At 37.5% G+C, this 26,542-nt stretch overlaps 1 protein-coding gene across 1 annotated transcript in view; it reads right to left on the reverse strand.

Moving 5' to 3' along the window:
• Nucleotides 1–432: 432 nt before the first annotated feature.
• Nucleotides 433–26,542, reverse strand: part of myo3a (myosin IIIA) — a 60,021-nt gene continuing 33,911 nt past the window's right edge. Inside the window, exons 11-36 of the mRNA XM_079447606.1 lie at nt 26,201–26,300; nt 23,751–23,867; nt 23,025–23,129; nt 22,539–22,622; nt 20,591–20,793; nt 19,953–20,051; nt 19,734–19,848; nt 17,294–17,420; nt 16,948–17,158; nt 16,705–16,852; nt 15,276–15,429; nt 15,086–15,174; nt 14,839–14,968; nt 13,959–14,044; nt 13,661–13,702; nt 12,094–12,171; nt 11,802–12,007; nt 11,271–11,382; nt 10,438–10,600; nt 10,151–10,274; nt 8,375–9,416; nt 7,424–7,562; nt 5,295–5,386; nt 5,153–5,193; nt 1,710–1,889; nt 433–1,485 (exon numbers count right to left, since the gene is read on the reverse strand). Coding sequence (XP_079303732.1) covers nt 1,371–1,485; nt 1,710–1,889; nt 5,153–5,193; nt 5,295–5,386; nt 7,424–7,562; nt 8,375–9,416; nt 10,151–10,274; nt 10,438–10,600; nt 11,271–11,382; nt 11,802–12,007; nt 12,094–12,171; nt 13,661–13,702; nt 13,959–14,044; nt 14,839–14,968; nt 15,086–15,174; nt 15,276–15,429; nt 16,705–16,852; nt 16,948–17,158; nt 17,294–17,420; nt 19,734–19,848; nt 19,953–20,051; nt 20,591–20,793; nt 22,539–22,622; nt 23,025–23,129; nt 23,751–23,867; nt 26,201–26,300 — 4,102 coding nt within the window. The 3' untranslated portion in view covers nt 433–1,370. The remainder of the gene's footprint in view (nt 1,486–1,709; nt 1,890–5,152; nt 5,194–5,294; nt 5,387–7,423; nt 7,563–8,374; nt 9,417–10,150; nt 10,275–10,437; nt 10,601–11,270; nt 11,383–11,801; nt 12,008–12,093; nt 12,172–13,660; nt 13,703–13,958; nt 14,045–14,838; nt 14,969–15,085; nt 15,175–15,275; nt 15,430–16,704; nt 16,853–16,947; nt 17,159–17,293; nt 17,421–19,733; nt 19,849–19,952; nt 20,052–20,590; nt 20,794–22,538; nt 22,623–23,024; nt 23,130–23,750; nt 23,868–26,200; nt 26,301–26,542) is intronic.

Genomic DNA, 26,542 nt, shown 5'->3' on the forward strand with positions numbered 1-26,542 from the left:
TACGCTGGTTAATGGCTTATCATAGTAACGCAGGGAACATATTTAACATTGTCGTAGGAGGCAGAAATTATTGACACAAAAAGCTTTTTTCCTTGAACGTAAAGATGGTTTTTGGTAGAGACGTATTTGCAGGTCAAAAAAAATGGTTAGCCAAAAAAAATAACTAATGGAAATAATAATAATAAATCACTAATTTATTTTATGAATTGAAATAATCATTCAGTTGGGAAAAACGTGCAGTTTGGGAAATAGCTGACAGTGTTTACATTATAGACATTCTGGTCCAATTTCCATATTCTAATTCTTGTAACACTTAAATGTTATAGTGCCACTGACACATTAAAATCTAGAACAAAAATACCATGTACTAGTCTGTATCCACACCCAACACAATCTTGATAAAGCAATACATACAAAAACAAGACATTTAATAGAGTTTAAGAAAAGTGAAATTTAATAATAAGAAATTATTATATTTCATAACCTTAATGCAGTTTGGGTATAACAACCATCATTATGTACAAGAATAATGTATCACAAGTTGTCCAGTGACATCATTTATCATCATATTTACAATAAAGACAGAAAACATATGATACACATAATTAAAGTGTAACTGTGCAGGTAGTAAAGTCAAGTAAATGAAGAGTTAACATTTTCAAGAATTTAAAAAAATCATGTTTTTTATTATGTTTTTTGTTGTGTTTTATTGTGTTAGTTAGCTGTATTTTTTGTTTATTATGGCATAAAACCAACCAACTGCAGTTTGATTGATAATAATTGTAAAGCACAGTAAAAAAAACTTATTTCCTTATTTTGGAACCGAACTCTTGAAATATATATTTATTTAAGAATAATTTACATCCGTGTACACCATAAACATGCTCTTTTATGTAATTGAGAGTGTCTGGGTAATTATTATGTTGAATATTTTATGACATTTTTTTGTGTACACTTGATACCCCAAAGCATGCAGGATTGTACAATTTAAAAAAGCTCAAACAAGACAGACGTTAAAGCATAAAATTAAGATTCACCAATGGTCTTTAAAGTCATAGACAGACTTTCATTAGCTCTGATTTAATTAAGGACTACACATATGCCATGTTATAGGAAACAATATATCTCTTTGCATCTATCCATTCAAACATTCAGTCTTTGATTATTAAGTGTTGAGGTAAAAAGGCTTTCATTCGTTTACTTATTCATACAAAGGTCAGTGTTTTTTTGGAAATCATTCATATGTCCTTAGAGGTAATGATAGACAAATGTCAAACTGGCATGGCATGTTTTGCTGGGCCACCCGTAAAGCATGTACAGAATACATAAGTTAAAAAACACCGGGGGATGTCACGTCTCTGTCCAGTGGTTTAAGCTTGGGTTATGAGCTTTCGTCTCTGGGAGGTTTTCCTCAGTATCTTCCTGTAGTCATAGGGGTTGTCTTCACTTTGACTCTCTGTAGAGGGCATTCTAGAAAACGAGTGCCTGCAGAAAGAGATAAAGCATGACATAACAAGGAAATGAAAACACAAGGACAAGCATCTATTGTGCAGAAGAAAAGAAATGAGGAGTTTTATTCATTTCTTCATATCTGGATCTAAAACACGTGTGGTCACATTTATCATGGCTGCCAAATGGCAATATGCAGTCAGTGTCTTGAGAAGCACATTTGATAAACATGTCGAATCTGATGTTAAACGCCGTCTGACCTCTTTTCTTTTGGATCCTTGGGTATATCAGCCACATCAGATAGTTGTATCTCAGAAGAACTCCTTTGCATGGATGCTCTCTGTTTGCTTGACCGGCGTCTGACACTGGGCAGGGAGCTTGGTGCTTTGCTGCTGGACAAATCCTGGTAGTACTGGTCATCATTGTCCAGCCTTTTGGGGCTGATGGTGACAGAGAAAACTGAAATTTGTAACTGAGCTTCCCAAATAAGTACTTAAAGGAACCCAAAAATGAAAATGGCACCATTACACAGAAGAACGAAGTGAACTGTTCCTTTAACTAATTAGTTGTAAGAATTTTCTTTTTAGAAAACCCTGTTTGCCTTCAGCCAATGTTTATTTATAAAAAACATCAATGTTTTTTTATCAACAGGCTGCAATTGAATGAGTCCATTATAGAGAGTTAAGTGACACGCATGGCTGTTCTGTGTGATGTAAGCGTCGACCCACAGGCTCTTCTCCAGTGATGGACTCGAATGGAAATTTGTTTTCAATGGACTTTATTTACAGTCTCAGGGCCTATCGGCAGAGTTACTAATGAAAACAGCGATCTATGAAACCAATGATTTCACAGGGCCTGCGGTCTGTCAATTGTATCACTCCACTCCGCTGGCTTACTGATGCAGGTCATGTCTCTGTTTATCTCTCTGTCTGTCTGTCTGTACATTTGTATTGTAGGTGTATGAAGACCTTACATAATGAAGTGTTACGTTTTTAATATCTTAAAATGAGCTATTTCTATCTACATACACTGCGGTTCCCCTTGCATGGAATTCATCATGTTTCTACAGTAGCCCTGAACGGATCAACTGCTCTACAGAGCAATTCGTAAAACGTTATCTCCTTCGTCCAAGAAGCGAAAACCTGATGACATCTTTGTTCGGTGTCAGCCACCGCAGTGCTTCGAAACGAAGGGGTGGAATGAGCCATTGGTTGCAATTCGCAACCTCACCGCTAGATGCCGCTAAATTTTATTCGCTGTACCTTTATTATTAGTGATGCATCAGTTATTTAATTTCATTAATGCAGTTGAGCGTTACTAAACTAGCCATTCATAATTATATTAATATTAGAGTGTGCATCATTCTGCACTTCGACAATCTGAGAATACTTGGAATACTCTTTTCAACATACTACTATTCGGGACATACCAATTCTATTTTCAAATACTATTTAGGATGTATAGCATCGCGTCAGTTGGTTTTGTCTATTTTTCCGGGTTGAAACGACCCGTCGTTTATTTTAAAGTGCAGAATAACTTTTGACACGATTTCAGGCAATCCTGGCAACAGTAGCCTAAAATACTAAACAACTATTTTTCTTTTTGTAAAAGGAATATATTTTAACATTATTGGGCGGTGATTGTTACAAACATTTATTTTACCTGGAAAAGTGTGCATTGAAATATCACACACAGTGAGACCAGAAGTGTTTGATTGATTCTCTCTCTCTCTCTCCCTCAGCTGTTATAAAGCATTGCTGCACTTCGGAGTGTCTCCCAGCTGTTTGTCACTGATGTGCTGATGTCATCCCCTATCAGCTGTGCTCACGGCGGTCCAGATTCATGTTCACAAACACACACATACTGTGACACTGCTCATCTCTCATACTAACCCTAAACTCATGTTACAGTAATCGCTCATAGCATGCTAGTTTCAGCATACACATAACTTTTAATATAATTTATTAATATAATTCTAATATCTTGTTCTTTCACTATATTATGCTCCAGACTACACAATATTCAACAAATATAATTTCATTGGCTATTGGCTAGATGGATTTGATAGTAGCAGTTCAATTAACATTAAGCCATTAAACTTGTGCCTGGAGATAAGATTGCCATTTTTCTACCTCACATAATTATGATCCGTCTGATGATCTTTAAAACTTTTGTCGTAAGTGTGGAAAATAAAACTTAAAGATTTGGCACTGTTTGCCTTTGAGGACAATTACAGAAACTTTCATCAAAGTGCAAGTACTTTATTCGCCTCTGAAATGAGTTTTCCTTTTAGTCGCAACCCTATTATTTTCTTCCTCAAACTGCCTGTAATGAACCGACCACTTATTTTTCAATCAATTTCCGATGCCTGAAATTAAAGTCTCACATTTTGTTGTTTCTGTTACAGGAATACATCTTACAATTAATGGTTGAGAAAAACATTTAATGCTGACTTAAATGTGCAATGTTTAGTGTTCAAAAGTAATTTTGTTGTCACTCCAGCATACAATGCTTCATTCCTCATAACGTTCAGCATTGTTGATGTGTATTTGTACATCGTTTCTTCTTCCAGATTTCCATACTGTACTGCTTTTACCATACTTGGAATAGCATTCAAAAAAATCTCTATTAACAATATGATAGTTTGAAAATGTGACAGCACTTGCTGAATTAGATATTGTACTGAGGTTGAGGTCTGTTAGAAACTACTGTGTATTAAGCTATGCATACTCCAGCAGTATACATCGTCTTCTATGCAGCATGCTTTAAGCTATTATTCTATATTTGTCATAGACAAAGACTAAATATTAACAATGTGCCTTAGTTCTGTTATTATGATATGGGTCAAGTTATTATAGTTTTGATTGTATTTTTATTAATATTTTAAATGAGCTTTTATTTTAAGATTTTAACTTTTTATATCAATTTTACTTTTTGTATATGCTTTTGACATTTCATTTATTTGTTGATTTTGTATGTTGCTATATACGATTAATTCATTTTAATTGTAGTTTTGTAAAAAAAAATGTATTACTATAATTTTAGTGCTTTGAAATGTTTTTTCTCAAAATAAACTGAAATAAGTTTAATTTTGCCAATATTTTTGGGGTCAGTATTTTATTTGATTTCAATTTCATTTTCAAAGTTTTAATCTTCGTAAACTAAAATAATCTTGATATGGATAAGTCCCACCTCTTAGTAACAAGAGCCAATCATCGGACTAATGATTACCTGGGGGAGGGGCTTTCTATTAAGTGTTGTCAGGTATCTTGCCAACATGCCCGATAAAATGTTATTGCACAATTTTAACAACATTTTAGTTGATATCTTAGCTGTTGGTCGCAAATATAGGACAAGTTTGGTTCCAAAATGAGTTTTCGTTTTTACGATTTATCAAAAATATATATTTTTTTATTGTGCATGCATATGATTTAAGCCACAACAACTAAAAAAAACAGCTTACTTACACAATAAAAACATGATAAAATAATAAAAACATGACATTTTGGAACCAAACTCTTAATATTGAATATATATATATATATTCATATAAATATATTTAAATAACATTTATTTTGACATACATGACCTTGACTGCTTTGACTTTCCTTAGAGAGACAGTTGGTCATAGAGCAACACTGCAGGTTTTGTTAAAAAGACGCATTATTTCCAAACTCAATATTGGTCGCCAAAGTGTGCTCACCTCTGTTTTCTTGATCTCCTCTTATCATCCTGAATAGACCTCTAGAAAAGAGCCAGAATAAGAGAAGATCATTAGTGCTGATTCTTGGATCACATTCAGATAATGTGTGTGTCACCGATGAGCATGTGTGATGTGAACTCACGTGAAGAAGTGTGTAGTATGTGGAGTCTTCTGGTGTGTTCAGGGTCTTGGGGTCCTGGCTTCTGCGAGACGTCCGTGGTTGTTTGGCATCTACTGTTGGTTTAAAACACACCACAAATATTAAAGGCTAAAACTATCAGTGGTGAATTCTTACGTAAAACACTTCAAATTACCCTTCAGGGAAGCAAAATGTTGTTTTGCGAAGTGTGAAAGTGATTTTTGACCTTGGAACTGAACACTTATAAACCCTTTGGCGATATTGTGTTAGATTTAGCACAAAGGTCCCCTGTGTAGATGCAGAAAGAAAGAGAATATAACAAATAATCCCCTCGTGGGAGCACCGTTGCTTTAAACAGACGGCCGGATTTCTGAATAGGATCAGCAGGACAAAACATCCAGCTGACCTCTGACTTTTGTTCCTATCGAACAGACCGTACAGCATGGTTTAGCCCTGGGGCCTCTCTATTTGTAATTATCAGTCACAGTATGTTCCATAAACGTACATAAGAAGTAGAAAAAAGTACAGCAGGGGTCACTTAATTCATTGCAATAATAATTTAGATTAGCATGTTGCAATGCTCACAACACATCACTCAAATAAACACATATAGAGCAATTTAATTAGATAAAAAAACAATCGTTCGATCGTTATATCACTGTTCAGTTTTAAGCCTATTTTTTCCAAATGCGTTTCTGGATTGCCTTTTCAGGAAAGGATACATGCAATGTTGCCATATGGTCCCAACACCTCTTAAAACTGAATAGCTTTATTACCAAATTTGACTTTCTTAAATATTAAGATCTAAAAGTACAAAAATGAGCTGTGTTAATAGCATCTGCTACTTAAGCACTATTCAGTCTGTAGAAGAGTTAGGTGTAAAGCCATTCATCAATGTCCAGCATTAGTAGCAGACACAGGCTGGAGAGTTTGTCATATTTATTGAACATGTCTCTTTAAAGGTCATCAGTAACTCTTGATTGCTCAGAGGAATATTGCCAATTTGCAGCTCTTATATTAATGCTGGCTGTAATTGCTGGGGCACTTTCACATGCAATGTGATTAGCATTTAAAGACCTTTCATGTACACACAAATATGATTGCCATTCAAAGGGCACTTCTGTGTTAAAACAATAGGAACTGATTCTGCTTACCATTATTTATTACAACTGTGTTGAGTTTAAAGACATGATAATGACAATAAATCATAATTAAATTTATGACAGATGACCGAAAACTAATTGCTTTACACTCATTGGTTCTTCTCTGATTTCTGATATTCCTCCTTCGTGTCAGACAAAAATACTTTAGGGTACCAATGCACTAAAGTCACGGACCTGGCTTTTGAAGAAAAAAAACATGTCAGAAAAGATTAGCTGTCACATGCAGCACATCTCAAACCAACAACACAGAAAATATAATCACACCTGACAGATAATCTTGTTTCATTCGGACACAAAGCACACGTGGGGAATAATAGAATCTGCAGAGAAACAGGAATTAAATAAAACGATCAAACATTCCCTGCTGTTTCCTGGGCTTTCTCCTCCCAAAGCTGTTAGAAAATTCATTTAAAAAAATTGAATGAAATGTAGAACAAGGCTTGCAGTTTACTTTAATTTGCTTGTTTTAGAACTCAACATACAATTTTTTTCTGAGTTTTTTTCTATATTATCCTGAAGCAGACTAGTCTGTAAAAACTGTCTAAAAGTCACCGCACTAAAGCGAGCAGAAAATATCAGCTACCATCAAAAAACAACACAAATGTCTAAGGTACCTGTCCTTCACAAATAACACCAGTTTAAACCTTCAGTTTTTCTGCAACATGAAGGACCTTCTTCTCTCTTCAAGTAACTTTGGATAAAAGCCCCCGCTGAATACATATACAGTATGTAAACATTTTCAAGCACGCTCTGTGAAAAGCACTCTTCACCGCATGTCTGAATTTTTTTGTGCTTGTCTCATGAGACATGTAATAATGTACACCTGGTTGTTATTGCAAACTAAACCCTGACAAGTTGATCAGGACCCCAAAGCGGAGATGACAAACCTTGGAACCAATCAAAATCAAGTATTGCAAAAAAGGTTTTGTTCTAGTTTGGTTGTAAATGTAAAAAATGGTAGAGGTTTACCTCCATAACATCCCATTAAAGCATTAACGCCTTCTCCTTTCACAAACATCCCATTTTTGCTGGGGTTGAGCTGGTGGGCGAGGATAATTTCATTCAACTTCTGCTGCAAAGTAAGGTATTCCTCCGAGCTCTTGGATACCTGCACGGGTTACAAAGATAAACAGAACTATACAACTGAATTTTGTTTCTATAAAAATGTTAACAAATCAAGAATCTAATGTTTAACGCAATACTGAAAAAGTTCATCACCATTTACTCATCCCAAACCTGTATTGGTTTCATTTTTTCTATGTAATGCAAAATGTATCATCATTTCTAAAATAGATAGTTGTGGTCCTTGATTACGAGTCATATTTGAAGTTGAAAATATCTCTAGAAACATGGTTGCTCGGCAACCACTCTGCTTACCAAGAATGACATTGGTTGGCAGATTTTCTACGAGGTGTCTTATGCGTATGAATTCACATGTTGTGAATCGTACAAAAATGTATGATTACTAGAAAAGACAATACTGAATCCCACCCCTTATGTCATTGGTGAAAAAGCAAATCGGATTGAAATATATGAGATCGTACAAATTCATTTGAATGAGAGAAATTTGCCACATCATAAAAGAGTTACATTTTTGTAGTGAGATGGTGTTGAACAATACGCAAGAAGAAACAACAATGGTCCAGAAACACTTGCTGTTTTAGTTCTTTTTTACCAAAGATGTTTGTTACATTGTTTTTATTCAGTTCTAAGTTTTCGGTTTGTTTTATTTTAGTTTTAACGTTTGTGTGATGTTCAAAATGTAAAACAGGAAGTGCTGCTGGATCGGTGCTTTGAATGATCTACATAAAATATCACGAGGACATTCTGAAAGCCAAACAGGTTTAAAATGTGAAAATGGCAAGTGATGGCAGAAAAAAAAATCCTTTTATTTATTTGAAAATGAATTGGAATCATCACCTGATTAAAGAACTGCTCAGCTTCATCTTCCTGTAGCTGTGCTGAGGCCTTCAGGTTCTTTCTGTCTTTGTAACCCCTGAAGTTGCTCTGGATTTTAATAGCTGCTTGCTCCTCATCATACAGACCAGTCTGAACACCATCTACCTCCACCTGTTCAACATCATAATCTGTAATGTTTTCCTCCTCACCCCCTTCTTCTGCTACATTCTGTTCTCCTCCTTTAGCTGCCTCTCTCTCTGCTTTAAGTCTCTTTCTATCCTGTTGACCTCTAAAGTTGCTCTGGAGAATAGTGGCTGCGTGTTCCTCATCCGCACCTGATGAATTGGCGACAGTCTCACCCGACTCGAGTTCCTCTAAAGGAGGTGGAAGTTCCTCAATGGGAATATCATGTTCTGAAGTCTCTGCTTTGGCCAAGTCCACGGCGCCTTTGTTCTCTTCATTTCCTGAGGATTCCTCGACTCCATGTCCTGATATCTCTGTCAGCTGCATGAGTTCCTCTGGTGTCGGTGGATCTGGAATGGGCAGGTCCTCCTCATCTGGAAGACTCAGATTCTCCTTTTGTCCTCTAACAGGCAACTTCCCCTCTTCTTGGAGCCGTTTACGCTCTTTGTGACCTCTGAAGTTGCTCTGGATAACTGTGGCTGCTTTGGTTTCCTGTTCAGGGTCTCCATTAGCTGTTTCTCCAGCAGATTCTCTCTCATCCTTCTGCTCCTCCTCTTGTTTATCTGGATCTGTTTCTTTTGGCTCCTCCTCTTGTTTATCTGGATCTTCTCCAGAATTATTTTCTTCTGCAGGGGTGGACGAGGAAGCGGCCAGCTCATCCTCAGACAAGGTCTTATTTTGTTCTCGGTGCTCTTTGTATTTCTTTCTCTCTCTGTAGCCTCGGTAGTTGCTCTGGAGGACGACAGCAGCTTTTCCCTCAGCATCATCTGTTTCCACTCCTTCTATCTGCGACTCCTCTGAAACTGGATCAGACTCTGGCTCTGGTGGGACCTCCGCTGGTTCCTCTTCATTCTCTGCTTTCTCTTTCTGCATGGCTTCCCTATGTATAATAAAGCAGTTGTGCATATAAGGGATAATCCACAGCTAGCCATGCGTTAAAGGGTTTTAATGCATGACTAGCTGTGTATTATACAACTTACAACATGGTCATTTGCAAAGTTCAAGCCTTTATCGATGCTTACAGTGTAAATTTAGATCAAACAGGTAAAAATAATTACAGTTATTTTGTTAGTTCATTTAAAATGTATTCAAACTGACTGGAGCTACCCGTGCGTTAAAGGGTTTTAATGCACACCTTCCAGCCAATCAGAATCCAGTATTCAAACAGACCATGGTATCATTTATTATAATAAACCTATTTCACATAGCATTCAAATCTCCTTCAGGTGATTCGTTGGAAAATAAAGAGTAAACCCTTTGACTTTCATTTGTGTTTAAACCAATGGATCTTTAATTGACAGTTCCTCCAGACATACAAATTGTATCACCATTAACTCGCCATCTGTCAGGCCAAACCTGCACGAATTCATCAATACACAAAAGATGAAGTTTTAAAGAATGTTGATAATAAAACTACCCCATTGACTTCTTTTGAATGAACACAAAACCACAGAGGCAATTCACTAAATACATTCAGAAGAGACATAGAGGTCTTGAATGACACGAAGGTGAATAAATGATGACAGTTTATTTTTGGGTGATCGCTTTAATAATAGCCAAACGTATTTCATCTCATGCAAAGATATTTGTCTGTGGAATAAGAATAGTTCCTACCTTTTTCTTTGGAAGCTTTTCCTTTCTTTGTGTCCTCTGTAATGGGCCTGGATCTTCACCGCAGCTTTGTTCTTCTCTTCTCGTAATGCCTTGTATTTCTGCCTCGCCAAATATCCTCGGCACACTGCATGGAGAACACATCTGAATCTGTGCTCTTCAAAACTTAAATACATTAATCTATTATGGCAGCCAGAAAGGTCTTGCTGGATGACCAGCTTCACCAGATAAGTTATTCTGGTTAAAAGCAAAGCTTTAAGGATAATATTGTGTCTATGACATAATCTCACCTGACTGCAATAACACAACACTTTGTGTTCGTTTCTCCATGATCTGCTGGTATCGTCTGAATGCCAGCCGGCCACGTACATACGCCTGAACCAGAATGATTCGATCCATGGTTTGTCTCACCATCAGATTCAGTTGCTCCACATGAAAGTATTTAAGAAATACCTGAGCATTTACACAAACAAACACGTTTTAGAACTCTAGCCAATGAATAGCTACGAGCCTTATTAAACATCAGTGCTGGAGTTGGATGTTTATTTTGGCAGGTCCCAAGGCTTGATTGTTGTTCGAATATTCAAGAAATATCTGGGAAGCATGCTATTATTGTTTACATGTTAAAGATTTGTAAACATGAAACCCTTACTTACAGTCTGACAAAATTATCAAAATATTATTTTAATTATGATTCTCCGTCAGATGTAACACTACTGTAGAACCATCACAATTACCTATTTGTCCCAAATATAGTTTTCTTAGCAATTGTATTCCAAGAAGACAACAGTGTCAGTAAATCTAATCAACCAAATAATTTCCAAACAAGATTCAATTTTGGAAATTATGCAAATCATATATCGTATTTAAGAAGTGTTGAATTATATTCTAACACAATTCATTTTTGTCACAAAATACTTCAAAATACATCATTTAAGATGTGAAAATGACTTTCAGGGGAAATGTCAGTGTTTTTTTGTTTTTATAAATAAAGAAATTGTTGTTATAATTGCTTCCAATGTTTCCTCATCTGTAATCGCTTTGGATAAAAGCGTCTGCCAAATGACTAAATGTAAATGTAAATGTAGAAACACCCAACAATTAATAATTCTCATTGACAAACCTTTGTTTTGCCCAGAACCCAGTTCTCTAGTTCAACTTTCTGCAGAATGGCAGCACAGGTCTCTGGACTGACTACTGGCTCTTCATTAGCTCTAAATGCTAAGATGGAATACCTGAAAAAATAGACATGATGATAACTACTATAAACGTGCACCCTTCACCTTGGATAGATTTCAACAATGTAACACACAGGAATAATAATTTCTGGTGCCAGAGAGCCTAAAGTAGGCCTTTTCAACTAAGGAAAATGTGTTCTATGTTTTCTAAATGTGATTCTGGCATCACATCAGCCCCCTGAAGTATTTAACCAAGTAATTTTTATATGGGACTGGCTAGACAGAGACAACAACTAAAAAGCTGCCATTATAATCAACAAAGCAATCTGCAGTGAAAGTGCAAAAATGTGATGTGTTGTGACGCCATGAAATGTGGCAGTGCAAATGTCTGTGTTCTGTTTCTAAGAAAGAAGTTTTGAGAATCTAACACCTAATGACACATCTTTGACATTTCCTTAAAGTTGACATATTCTGACCTCTCAATGAAGTTGTTGAAGGGAACGCGATGGGAGTAGCCCTGTCTGCGTATCTTGGCAATCTCTAGAATCCCAGAGTAGCGTAGCTGGATCAAAACTTTCTCCCGGTCAAACTTTTGAGCTTGCCGATCATTATTGGGTTTTATACAACGCACAAAGTGAGGCTGGCCTGCCACCATCTTCGACAACAGATCCATAAGTGAGTACTGCAAGAAAATAGTAAAAAGCAGCATTCAGATATGAACTCAATGTCTTCTGTGTGTTGAAGAGGGGTTTTGTGTCAAAGTCTTACTCTGAAGTATGAAGCTACAGTTTGTGTCTTCATGTTGGTGGATTCTCTGGGGTGGTGTGAGGTCTCTGTGCTCTCTGCCTTTAAAAACACACAACATTTAGCATATAGAAAACACAGAAGTTAAACATAAGTTTCTCTTGTCTTTTTTGTAATTTTATGTTTTTTTTACTGTATTTCAAAAATATGTTTGAAAAATCCTTAAAAAAAGGAAAACAGATATTAAACTACAGTTTTTTACATTAAACATGGAAATAGGTAAAAAAGTAACAGTTGAATTCTGTAAAATTACAGGTTTTCTACAGTGCACTGACGGAATAGAGGGTCGTGTCTATTTTGACTGCACAATCCCCGTTTGGAAAGGTACAGTGTCCACAGACAAAGCATGCTCTTTTTTGTCCAAAAGGAATATATATATATATAAGCCAAAAGTGAAAAATATAATAAAGGTAATTATTTTACTTCTTACTTCTGCTATTATAGGATTAAAATGTAACGACTCAGTTCGAGGTCTCATCAGATTGTGTAACCTTTGCATTTTTCATATTACAGCATTGTGTTTTAATAAACCCCAATCCTTCATGTAAAACACGCCGTTAGATTAAGTAAATGATAACATTTTTAGGTGAAATATTTCTTTAAACAACATAAAACATTGAGCAGAATGACACACTCACACGGGTGCTTACATGTCAGTGTGTAAAATGGGTGAAATCTTTCATCTAAAATGTGTTTTACAGACGACGTGTTTTACTATGCAAATGAATGTTAATGTATGCAGGTCTTCATCAAAAACATAATTTCAATATGTGTAGACTCTCATTCATTTCAGGGTACCACCCGCTTCAAGCGGATCATGCGTTCTCTTAATAATTCTCTAAGGAATATTGTACTTAATGCCAAGACACATTAAATCTGGAGCACAAGTGCACAAACACATGAAGGCAATTCATCTTAATTGCACAGACATGTGAATGATATGAATTAATCAAGCTTTTAATCAGTCAATCTATAAATGCATTAGCTACAGGACAGATGGACGGGTAATGTCACATTGAGGAGGAAATTTGTGTGCCATTTGTGTCCGGTGTGTCTTCATGAACTCCCATTAACTGATACAGTCACATGTTTATTTTTTCCTTCAAATATTTGAAATAATAGAAACAAAGTAATAGAAACATTTGACTGGAATATATATATATATATCACAGTAAATCTATAAGTAGATCTTTCTCATGCCAATATCTTTAGAACACAACAGAAGATATTTTGAAGAACGTTGATAACCAAACAACACCGGCCCCCATTGACTTCCATTGTATGAACAAAAAAAAAACATTTCCTTCGTGTTCCACTGATGAAAGAGGCATATTCATGTTTTACAAGTTAAATAAATAAGACATGACATTAGGACATGACATTGAATAACTTCAGAAACAAATGGCACCATTTCCTCAATTGATCTATACAGAAAACCTTAGGCACACAGTTGGTTGGCATGAGGGACAGTTTTTCTCTAACAGGGCCCCTCTACTGTATAGCACAAATACTACAGGCACCTATTCATTACCTCACTGAACGATACAGTACTGAGCAACGTAAGAATCTCCAACTTTAGAGAGACGTATCATTCATAACAAAGAGTTGAAGAGAAATAAGAAGAAAAATAGTGGGAAGAAAGGTTAGTACGCTGGGAATAGCCTGGGTTCGTAACATTTTTAGAAAACAGGTCAGGTTTTCTTTATTACTCTTAACTTATTACATTAACACATGACGTTTAGAATCGACACTTAATATTTTATAATCTAGGAGCAAAGCCAATCATAGCCAGTCTCAAAGGCAGACGTGAGAAAGGGAAGTTGGGGTACCTTGGCAAAGTTAATGGTGGGCTGTGATGATTGTGCGCCCATACGAGCAGTTCCAGCAGCCTTGCCTTTGGTGTGGGCCAGGTTACCTGGAGAGAGAGAGCAAGGAGTAAAAAAACAACATCATCACACACATCACAGCAATAACAACAGACATCGGAAAAATCTACAATCACATGTTCTTCAAGGTAACCTATGCTTATCTAAAGGTGAACTATGTCAAGGACATTGAGATAAATGGTTTCCTTCAAACTGACACAGAGGTGAAACTGTGACACATAAATGAGCTTCGCAATACACCAACTGCTGACAAAAGACTATTGTTGTGAATGAAGTGTTGGTTAGAAATCGCAGTGGACACCCTGGAAACAATCAGCAGTGGATCTCTGTGGATATAACCAGCTGTGTCACTCAAACGGCCTTCATTCATCACGAGGATGTAGATGCGGATGCAAGATTCCCAATTACTAATATACAAATATTTGTTCAGACTTATACAGTTACAGTTTAACATTTCAGTATGATGTCCACACTGCAACATATTTTAAATGAATAATTTTGTGCATTAATTTGTAACGCCAGCACACTTGCCCCATAAATGTCAATTTAAAGTGCATTGCTGAATACACAATTTCCAATTTTCTCAAATAAATTTGGAAAAAAATATATTATTACAGTATCTGTAGTAAGAGGCAGCACGTCACAGCATGTGGCACATGCTTTTGTTCAAGATGACTTTATAATAATACAGTATGATGGATCACTTCATGCTTTCTTACACACAGAACAATGAAACAAAGTTCTTAAAAACTACAATAAGTAATGTTTGGAAACTTTCACACAAATAAGTTTAAATACACATATAGGTTTTCAATTGCCATACCTGTTTTGGTTAGCGGATGGGTAACCAATTTACGGATCAGTTCATTCTCTGAGGATCTCAGCAGCAGAACAATATCTGCCGGCAGAGCATCTCTGTTTTTAGCCAGAAACCCACTGGCATTATAGATCACCTGATCATGACACATTCACAACATACATTATATCTTTTTTTCCGGTAAACGTTGCATTTTTATCTTTTATAAATCTATTTGTGATGTACGTTTCGTCTAAATATGTAATATGTCTACCTTGCCTGCATAGTGATTGATTCCAAAGCCCAGATCAACCCTCTTTGGTCTCCAGAAGTGCTTAGATTTCAAGTTGTCCTCGAATTTCTCTGAAATGAACAGAACTAGAATTCAATACATTTCTGTTCATCCACTTTATTGGAACACCAGGTGAGTAAAACTGAAGCTGTAAATCAATTGCAGAACTTGCCGACAAGCGTCTGATCGGTTGCCTGAGGAAAGCGGCTCTCTTCATCCAGTAGAGATAACATGCCCATGGGCTTCTGAAGAAACAGATCCAGCAGAGGCCGGTTGTCTTCATACTCGATCACTCGAGCATCCACGTCTTCATTTAGATACTCGTCCTGCAAAATCATTAAAAGTTTTAGATAACTAACAGACTTGTAAATTTACATTTGGGTCAAACGGAAACTGACGAATAATCATTTGTATGCATTCAATGCATATTAATGATCAAGTATCCTCTTTGTTACTTGTGTTTCTGTAGTTCAACTGGTAAACCATCTTGATAGCGGCACTAAAGGTCATGGGTTTGATTAACAGGTAGCACACATAAAATATAAAGTTTGAATGCTAACTTTGGATAAATGTGTCTGGCAAATGCATAATGTACCTCTATATATTGAAAGAGGTGACTAAAGTCTCTAACAACTTTGCTAGTTGATGCACGGAGCTCTCTGACCCCCTAACTCAGAGCGACTAACTGTGATGAGCAGGAAATCTCATCTCTGGTGGAGTATTTAGCCAAGGGTAAAGTCATCCAGCGAACAACCTCATTTTGGGGACAGTAGGACCACTGCTTACATACCGTATGAGCCTCAGGGGAAGAAAAAACAAGAGCCATTCAAAGCAACATAGGACTTCAGAGCGAAGATACTCTCTAGTGTTTACTAAAGGCTGCATACTTCTGAGTGCAGATATAATACTTTGAAAAGCACACTTTAGGGGATAGTTCATCCAAAATATTTTTTGTCATGATTTACTGTATAAAGCCTCATGTGAGTCTTTCTTCTGTTGAACACAAAATAATATATTTTTACAAATGTCTCATTTGCGTTCATGCAATGCAAGTGAAAAGGGTCAATGTTGTTTGGTTACCAACATACTCCAAAATATCTTCTTTTGTATTCAGCAGAAGAAAGAAAGTCACGCAGGTTTGAAGTAATTGTCGCAATGCAAAAGTTCTTAATTGTTTTACTATATGCTTTGTCTCCTCTATAGACATTATAATGTTCAAAGGTAGCCATCTCACACACAAGCAGAATATTCATTCAGCTCGCCCTGGCGTAACCCTCGTTTCCAATGATTTATGAAGCCACTAATATGGGTTAGTCTGGAACGTTTAGAGACACCAAATCACTTTCCCCCTCAAGGCTGCCGTCAACCCAGTCAGTCTGGGGAATTGCCACGCTTGTCTGGGTAAAACGAAAACGGTGACTATTCAAACCCCCTCCACCCCCCCAACACTCACAACCCTGTGAAATGATAAATGATGAGGTGTTATCACCATTTAGATGGAAATAAGGTTACACTGCGCAGTCGATAATAAAATCTTGAAATGCTCCCAAAGGCACACAAAAGCTCTTAAAGGAGACGACTTTATCAGGGACGGCATGTACCTGCTCCCAGGCGAAGATGTGCTGGTTGAAGTAAAACTGGATCTGTTCATTGGCTATGTTGATGCAGAGCTGCTCGAAGGAGTTTCTTTTAAAATTCTCGAAGCCAAAGATGTCCAGGATACCAATGTTAAGACCCTTCTCTTCATCCCTGCATAAGAATTAATAGACAGAATTACGTCAGATAGTCTTTTGTCATTATTCGTTTTGTCATTCAAAAGCCATCAGTTTCTCTGTTCCTCTTACCCTATTGGGTCATCTGGTTTCAGCAGTGAGTTAATGCGGTTGACAATCCAGCTAAACAGACGTCCGTAGAGGGCTTTGCTCATGGCGTCCCGCACCTCGATGGCCTTCTCCACCGTATTTGACCTGACGATGGTTTCACCCCTCATAACCACACAATGAGATGTCAGGGCTTCCTGTAGCTCATCCGCACGGATACACAGCAGCGATGCAGCTGCGAACACAAACACACAGAAATCAGTACAAAAACATGCTAACAAACAACAACGCATTGTATATTTATAGGGTTGCATCTGATCTCTTATGTCGGTCATTAAAAACTAAACATGCTAGTATGGTGCTGACTCACCGCTATCTAGTACTGCCATGTTGGAAATGTTGCTCTTGTCCATCTGATGCTCAGAGGCGACTGACGTGAACTCGACATCACCTGTGTTCAGGATCCCGGCTAAGAGACTGTAGACGCTGCCGAGCTCCTAATGAAATCATGACACAGACAAATAAACAAGCGTTCCATGCATCGATAACATGGATTGAATTACAAATGCCACAGAAGAGACGTGAAGCATAAATAACATGATTAATTACATCACTTCTGATAATATTTGTTTCAGAGTCCAAGCCTGCAGTAATGACCTGTGCTTAATAATCCGACATGACAACTAGTGACACATGTACACGTGTGTATATTGGATTGTATGGCTGATGATGGCAGAATCCGGTGCTGTGTAATGTCACAGCAGTCAAAGCACTCACAAGAGTCTGAATACTGCCGTCTCTCTTGACGAACAGAAATTACATTTGTGCCCAATTTATCATTCAAACAGATTTTTTTTATTTTCATGTGACCTTTTAAATGTGAACCATATTAGAACAGGTGACGCTATTGACATTCCCACAAATGAATGTGAGTTTCCAACTCAAAGGTTGCACTTGAACGACTTTATAAATACATAACTATAACATAAGACCTTACATAATGAAGTGTTATGTTTTTATTACATTAGAATGAGCTATTTCTATCTACATACACCGCGGGTCCCCTTAAATGGAATTCGCCTTATTGTTTCTACAGTGGCCCTTTCGGAAATACATTATGTCCTTCGGCATAGAAGCAAAAACGTGACAAAATCTTAGTTCTGTGTCATACACCACAACCTCACCACTAGATGCCACGAAACTTCAGACACCAGACCTTTAAGTGTGTGCATGTCTTTAGGACACTCAGATTTCGTTATTTTGAGAGATGGAATCCACTGCTGTATGTTGCTCTTCATAGTATCATGACTGTGGGACATTTTCCTTTACTTTGAGCTCATGATTAAGTATGATGTGACCTTCCTAGGCACTGATAATGTATCCCAGCATGCATCATTGATTGGTCTTATGTTAATTGTGGATACTGATGGCATTAGAGCAGTGGGTCAGAGCTTCTACATGAAGGGTCCACACAGGCCATCGACAATGCTCAGAGCAGTCAACCTGAATGGACAGGCAGGGCTTTCTCCCGGTCAGAGAGCATCAGCATTCTTCATGCTTCATTATTTGTAAAATCTAAGAACATTTGAGGCCGTTTGCCAAAACAAATGACATTTGTAAGTCAGTGTTATCATTAGGATTGCCAACCTCAGCAAAACAGACTTTACGGTCATATGGGTTGAAGGATTAATAACACACAATACATATTAGGGACTTTAAGCAGCAGCTGAGGACAGATCGGCTACGCTGACTGGAAGTAGGCGATTCAACTGCCATAGCCACGAACGCGCAAATCAAATGTCTATGTCAGCTCTCCTGAAGTGAGACTCCAACAGTTGACATACTTATCAACAAACGAAAATTGTTGGCTTGCAAAACACTGTTCCCATTCCATCCACAGCTGTTGCTTAAAGTCCCTATTATGTCTGTAGATTGTCTAAATACCACCAGAGCTTATGTTTTAACTGCAATTTGAATCAGCAGATCTTTTTTATCTTATGGGCGTATGGGCCCATACGGAAATGCAATATATTTACATATATGTGAAACACTGCTGAATATATTGAAATATGTTTTGAAAACGTATTTTCAAAATAAATATATCCTAAACCTTACAAACTGATGTTTATATTCCATTTCTAAGTATGTTTATTCGTGTGTGAAAATATATTTCATGCATTAAGTCATCTACCAAATCTATAAATATTAAATGAATTGAAGGGTTTATATTGCAATGTGTATTTTGGTTTCTACTAAGAATAACAAACCTCCACATGGTAATCTAAATCTTAAAATAATACAATATAACATTTAGCTTTTTTGATAAAAACTATGATATCTTTCATGGAGTGTGTCCAAGAAACCCAATGTGTCTGGCCGGTCTAACGTTACATTGGTATGTAGGTGCTTTAATTCCTATCTCTTGTAAACATTTATGTACATTTAAACATTAATTCATGTAAACATTTCCATTCTATAAATTACCTTATGGTGACTGTGTTACCTCAGTTTGTTATAAAGGAATTTCTGGCGACAGAACCAAATCGAGCTGTGGTAGTATCTTAAATGTAGCTCCTAACTTGCAGAATTCTTAAAAATAATGACTGTGTCGTCCAAATTTTAGGACTTTTTTACTTTAATAGTATTCCACAAGTGCTTTAGTGCTAATATAATTTACATGTGAGGCTGAAAATTAACTGATCAAAATAAACAATCAGTTTTTTCCTATTTATTTTTGTAACATTAAAATATATGTATTGTTAATGTATGTCAACCTATGTATATGTATGTAACTTGGGACTGATGTGTACCTCTAGAGTAAAGCCGATGACTTTGAAACATTGTTCCACCGTCTCAAACTGCTCTTTATAGAAGCTGTTCCCCACAATGTCAGGCACTAATTTAACATTCTCATTGTGGAGATACCTGGAATTGAGGAAAACAAACAGAGAAAACAGAATGACTGGAATAAGGTTGCCAGGGCAGGACGGTGATAAAAACAGCAGGCTGTTATCAGATCAGGAACTTACTTTGGAGTTTTGACGTCTGACAGTTTGTAGTGAGCAAGTTTCTTTCTCTCTGCCAGTCCAGCGTAGATATAGTAAAATATATGGAAGTTACGCTCCCCCCTAAAGAAGGAATACATTAAATACAATTAGATGTGTTACAAGATTGTTTTCTCATTTCACTTTGTTATATGCATGTGCAACAAATGCAATAAATGGTTTTAATTACAGTATCTTTGTTAAAAACTAAATAACAATTTTGATTTAATGCACTTAGTAATAAAAGCACAAATTCCATGTATTTAGAGCCATATCTGTAAATTTATTGTCTAACAAAATTAAAAAGCAGATTTAATGGCTAAAATATCTGAACCCTAAAATGAAAGTGAATATTTTCATTCTATTCCTTGAGTTTTTTTATCAGGCTCAACCATGCTTTCAAATGTATTGTAAACAAAATGCTAGAACAAATGCTTTCATTTCAGCCTATTGTGGAGTACTAAAATGCATTCACTTTTCAATCTACTAAAGTTTTGTGGCCATAATACTCAGGGAACTATCTTCTGTGGTCTAACACAAACGCATCTCTCAAAGTCTTATGACAGACAGAAAGACTATCATAAGCCATCCACACTAGTTGATGAAATTGTGTGGACTCTTACACAGCTTGGTTTGTGACTCTGGACTTCTCCAGGAGGTATTCAGACATCTGAGCTCCCACCACTGTCCCTCCAGAGGTGAACTTCATCTCCAAATACTTCCCAAAGCGACTGGAGTTGTCATTGATCACAGTGCAGGCATTTCCAAAAGCCTCCACCAGACTGTTGACCAACAAAATCTTCTCCTGCAGAGTCTGATTGTTAGCCTGAGAAAGAATGAAATGATTTAGTCTACAGTTCACAGATATCTATGTGTAGGTGTCATGATCATAGTCCTGTTTTTCTTAGTCTTGTGACAGGATCATGACATACCCATGTCTTTTGTTTGGAGACAGACATGACATTGTTCGTTTAAGCATGCCATGCGCTCCGTTCTCGTCTTGACCCCTCACTAGCTTCCCCTCGTGTTTGATTACCGTCACCTGCCAGTCACCTTCCCTACGTATTTTCTTTTAAATACCGGTTGTATTCTTAGTCTAGTGTCGGTTCATTGCCATTTATGTACTCCAAGGACATCTGGATTACCCTGTTCCTGTTGCATCTTGCCCTGTTCCTGTTCCGCTTTGCTGTGTCTTGCCCTGTTACTGTTTTGTCTTACCCTTTTCCTGTTTCGCTTTGCCCTGTCTTACCCTGTTCCTGTTCCGCTTTGCCGTGTCTTGCCCTGTTCCTGTTTTGTCTTGCCCTGTTCCTGTTTTGCTTTGCCCTTTTCCTGTTGTGCTTTGCCCTGTCTTACACTTTTCCTGTTTCGCTTTGCCCTGTCTTACCCTGTTCCTGTTCCGCTTTGCCCTGTCTTGCCCTGTTCCTGTTTTGTCTTGCCCTGTTCCTGTTTTGTCTTGCCCTGTTCCTGTTTTGCTTTGCCCTTTTCCTGTTGTGCTTTGCCCTTTTCCTGTTGTGCTTTGCCCTGTCTTACACTTTTCCTGTTTCGCTTTGCCCTGTCTTACCCTGTTCCTGTTCCGCTTTGCCCTGTCTTGCCCTGTTCCTGTTTTTCTTTGCCCTTTTCCTGTTGTGCTTTGCCCTGTCTTACACTTTTCCTGTTTCGCTTTGCCCTGTCTTACCCTGTTCCTGTTCTGCTATGCCCTGTTCCTGTTTTGTCTTGCCCTGTTCCTGTTTTGTCTTGCCCTGTTCCTGTTTTGCTTTGCCCTTTTCCTGTTGTGCTTTGCCCTTTCTTGCCCTGTTCCTGTTCCGCCTTGCTGTGTCTTGCCCTGTTCCTGTTTTGCTTTGCCCTTTTCCTGTTGTGCTTTGCCCTGTCTTACCCTGTTCCTGTTCCGCTTTGCTGTGTCTTGCCCTGTTCCTGTTTTGCTTTGCCCTTTTCCTGTTGTGCTTTGCCCTGTCTTACACTTTTCCTGTTTCGCTTTGCCCTGTCTTACCCTGTTCCTGTTCCGCTTTGCCCTGTCTTGCCCTGTTCCTGTTTTGCTTTGCCCTTTTCCTGTTGTGCTTTGCCCTGTCTGACCCTTTTCCTGTTCCGCTTAGCTGTGTCTTGCCCAGTTCCTGTTTTGTCTTGCCCTTTTCCGGTTTGCTTTGTCCTTTTCCTGTTGTGCTTTGCCCTGTCTTGCCCTTTTCCTGTTTTGCTTTGCCCTGTCTTACCCTGTTCCTGTTTCCCTTTGCCTTGTCTTACCCTGTTTCACCCTGTCTTAGCCTCTTCCTGTTTCGCCCTGTCTTGTGTTTGGACTTACTATTTTTATCTTGGAGTTTGTTTATTTTTCATAAGATGTTTTTTTTGTTTATCCTTATTGTTTCTTGTTTTACCCCATTGTGGGTTTTATTGTTTATTAATAAAAGTATTTTGTTAACCCTTTCCCTACATGTACCACGGTTCTGTCCACCACCGCTATCCGTGACAGTAGGGCACTATCGTCACCCTCCATAATAGCATATTTAGAATCCGTGCATTTGTTTTTCAATGTTATAGTTTGGTGTTCCAGTCATACTGAAACATACAGTAAGAATGTACCTTTCCAAGAACGGTCTGCTGTTGGACTAACAAGTGGGCACTCTCTGTTTTCCCAGATCCACTTTCTCCGCTGATGACAATACACTGAACACAGAGGAACAAACATGGTTTAGGCCACAACAATAGATAGTATGCATTGACATCATTTTCCCGCCGGGACACGACCCCCTTGAGCACCAGGATACGTTCCCCTGAGTGGTAAAACATGCAGCAAAATGACTGAGGAGAATAGGAGAGACAAAGAAACCGGGACTAGCAGCTGGGCTCGACGGTGATCCTTACGACTTCCCATGGAATCAGATGTTCCTGGACACGAAAATGTTGCACGGAATTGCATTTCCTGATATTGTAAGCTGTCATTTTGCCCCTCACAGAGGCGTGCTCACATGGTGTTCACATGGTAAAGTGACAACACATCCATACCCTCTATACACAATCATGACCGGCACACATCAGCAGATTTCAGAAGAACATACTGTACTTTACCTGATCAGCATTATAAGACACCATAGACTGATATGCGATGTCTGCGACCGCATAAATGTGCGGAGGGTTTGACGCTCTTTTGGCTCCAACGTAAATATTTGAATGCTGTCACAGAACAAAAAGAAGAGTCAGGTTCTGAATTTTTTAATGTTTAGAACAAAATAGGATATGAAAGAATCTTTTGTGCAATTGTTCTGTGGTTGTTAGGGTGTTCCTGCTCGTTGCCAGTGCATTATTCTGTGGTTGGTAATATGTTCAAAATGGTAGTTAATGTGTTGCTATATGGCCGCTTAGATGTTCTGAGTACAGTAGTCTTTCAATTTTGACGCAGCATGCAAATGTATCCAGAGAGATATTACCACTTAATAATGATGCATGCTTTAGCAAACTGTACTTATTAACGTTACTGCATAATGATAAATCACTAACAGTTGGGACAGGCTTGGAATGAATAAACATTTATTGAGATTGTTTATGTGAAACGTCAGTATTGTGCAAACCATTCTATTAATCTAGATTAGGCCAAGAGATTAAGTGACAGAAAAATGCACTGAAATGCATAAAGTCTCACAGCATAAACTACAACAACACAAAACTGATGGACATTTAAGAAACAATCTCGCACAAGAGGCAAATGAAAGAGAGATCAAATAAGAGATGTGCCAGTAAATGTAATGTAATAGACTATGACATGATGGCAGCTATAATGAAATCATGTAAACACACCTCAGGGGTGTAAAGCTCCGTTTTGTGGAAGGGATTAACCCCTATAAGGATGTCTCCAACGTAGGTGTAGATTTGGTCCTTCGCATAACGCCTCTGGAGTTGTTCAGTGACTGTGTTCTAACAGAGAAACAATTACATATCAGATATGGCTTTCCATCAAACCACTGCATAATGCTATACAATGAAATGACCATTATATATCTCACAGGAGCTTCCATTTTCATGCATGACTAACCCCAGACACGGGGAGAGGGGTCATTACATAGACTACTACGTTCATGGGTCTATACATTGTGATATTGCATACTACACAAATTTGTGCGATTTGTTCCCAATATGGCCATACCAGACAGTTTACAAGTCTACTGGTGATATCTGTCCAAGGACACAGGCATAAAAAGCACATGCAGTCGACGATGCGACCTTAATGGATAAGAAAATACATCTAGTGTCAATGAGACCCTTGCTGCATTGATAAATCACCTTAAATGTGTGTTCAATACAAACCGTTTTATTGTTCACTAATCTGTCTATGTATTCATCTGACAGCTGAAAAATGAAACTGCTAGGATGAATTATGGTCGCTTGACAGTTTCTCTGAAAAATCTCTGAAAAGGGGCTTGAAAATGTCCTGGCACTTCTAAGTGCACAGTTGGCACATTTTACAAACCAGAGCAAAACAAAGAAATATTCCATGTTGATAAACAATAACCACATAAAACATTTCGAACACAAACACTCCTTCCATAAAAAGATTTTTGCCTGTATTGACCTACTTGTTCAAACAGTGACAGCTGTCATAATTCTTACATAATTTGTTTAACTGGTCTTCAAATCATTATCCGTGTGTATATTAGTACAAACACAGAAAGAACCATAATTCGAAACTTTCCACAGCAAGGCAAGTGGACAGCGTCAATTTTCTCAATTTCTTCACAAATGTTAGTGTAGATTGCATTTGTCAAGCTCAACTATTCAGCCCCGTTATTAAGGATGATCAAAAATTCACCACAGAAACCTTCAAATGAATCTGGAAATTAAATGTTTATCATCAACAAAATGTTTTATAGATACAGGTAAGCCAACATTTGCAGCTACCAAACTAGCTACTACTGAGTGATAGCATTTTTAGGCTAAATCACCAACCCCGTTACCCATTCTGGTAGGCAATATATATACAGTATATATATTTTAGTAGTAGAAACTTCATATATATAATTAGCTAGAGCAAGAGCTTAATTTAGGATAAATCGTCTACCCTCTTACTGTAGGAAAATCAAAAACTAAATGTATATCATCAACAAAATACTTTATAGATAAATACAAACCGACATTTGGGGGTGATAGCTTCTTTAGGCTAAATATTCAACCCTGTTACCAGTGGTGTCGCTAGGCCCTCTTTAGGTGGGCTTTAGTCCCCCTAAAGTTCTAGCTTAGCCCCCCTAAAGAATTTGGGTAATTTTGTAATCTGTACTGGAATTTGAGATCGCATTAGTCCACTTTAAAACTCTTATTATGAAAACGTTATTTAGCGCATCCATCAGATGTTCACAGCGGCACAGAGAGGAGTGAACTTCATAGGCATAGTACAATGTGTGTGCATTAACATGACATCTGCATCTTTGCCATTCTTTATAAATGCGTCTTACATAATATGATGTGGAAGCGATACAAGACCTTTTCCTATCCACTGTAAAACGTTTTGTCTGCGTGCACCCGTGGTCACACTGTTAACTAGTTGTTTAACATTAACTCCATAAAATTGAAAGCACTTCACAGTATTCATCGTTCTGAGTTCAGTATTTTTATTACTAATTTAAAACATATTGTGGATGTGATAGATGAACATGCAGTCATGCGTAGGAGTGACTGCGCTCATGCTTATCAAGTGAATGGCATGGAAACATCATATCAAGTTATTCCTTCTACTTAATGATGACATTGGATTGATTGTGACATTTATTATATGGATTTGTGGCTGTTGTTGACACTTTGAATTATAAATGTTGCAGATCGATAGATTAATGTGATATTAATTTTAATAAATTCTGGTTATGTATATATATTGCTTTCCTGTAGCTCAGTGGTTAGAGCATGGCACAAGCAACGCCAAGGTCATGGGTTTCTGTCCCAGGGATTGCACATACTCCGAAACAAATGTATAATAGAATGCAATGTTACTATAGCAAAACTATAGCTACTACTGAGTGATAGCTTCATTTAGACTAAATCTTCAACCCTGTTAGCCATTGTGGAAGGCAATTGCATTTTAATATTTTATGTATATTCAATTCAAATTTTTTGATAATAAGGTAATACAATACACAATAAAAATTGTTTAACATTGCACACCTGCTATAAATATATGAATTTCCAGCCCCATTTTGTACTCTGTTTGTGGAACATGTTGGCCACATATTAACTAATAAAACCAGTGTGTGTATTCTTACTTCATCTAAAGCCTCTAGGGTTGCGAGATCCTCCACGTCATCACACGTTTGATTTTGAGACGTCATGTAGCTGCCTTTTTTGGTGTGAATACGCTCATGCCTGTAACAAAAAAACACAACAACCTTGAAACACAACCATGAAAGTTACATCAATACGTAATACCCCAAACTACTTTGGTAGCTTTATTGATAAATCCATTAAATATAATGAGGATATAAAAATCAATAGTTGCTGTAAATAAAAAAATACTTCACTCATTTTAAAAGACCCAATCCAAGGTTATTCTATTCTACAGCTCCGATCCAAAATCTAGAGAGCTGCCTACATAGAAAACATTTTAA

The sequence above is a fragment of the Barbatula barbatula genome, assembly GCF_947034865.1.
Source record: "Barbatula barbatula genome assembly, chromosome: 23".
Classification (NCBI taxonomy): Eukaryota; Metazoa; Chordata; class Actinopteri; order Cypriniformes; family Nemacheilidae; genus Barbatula; species Barbatula barbatula.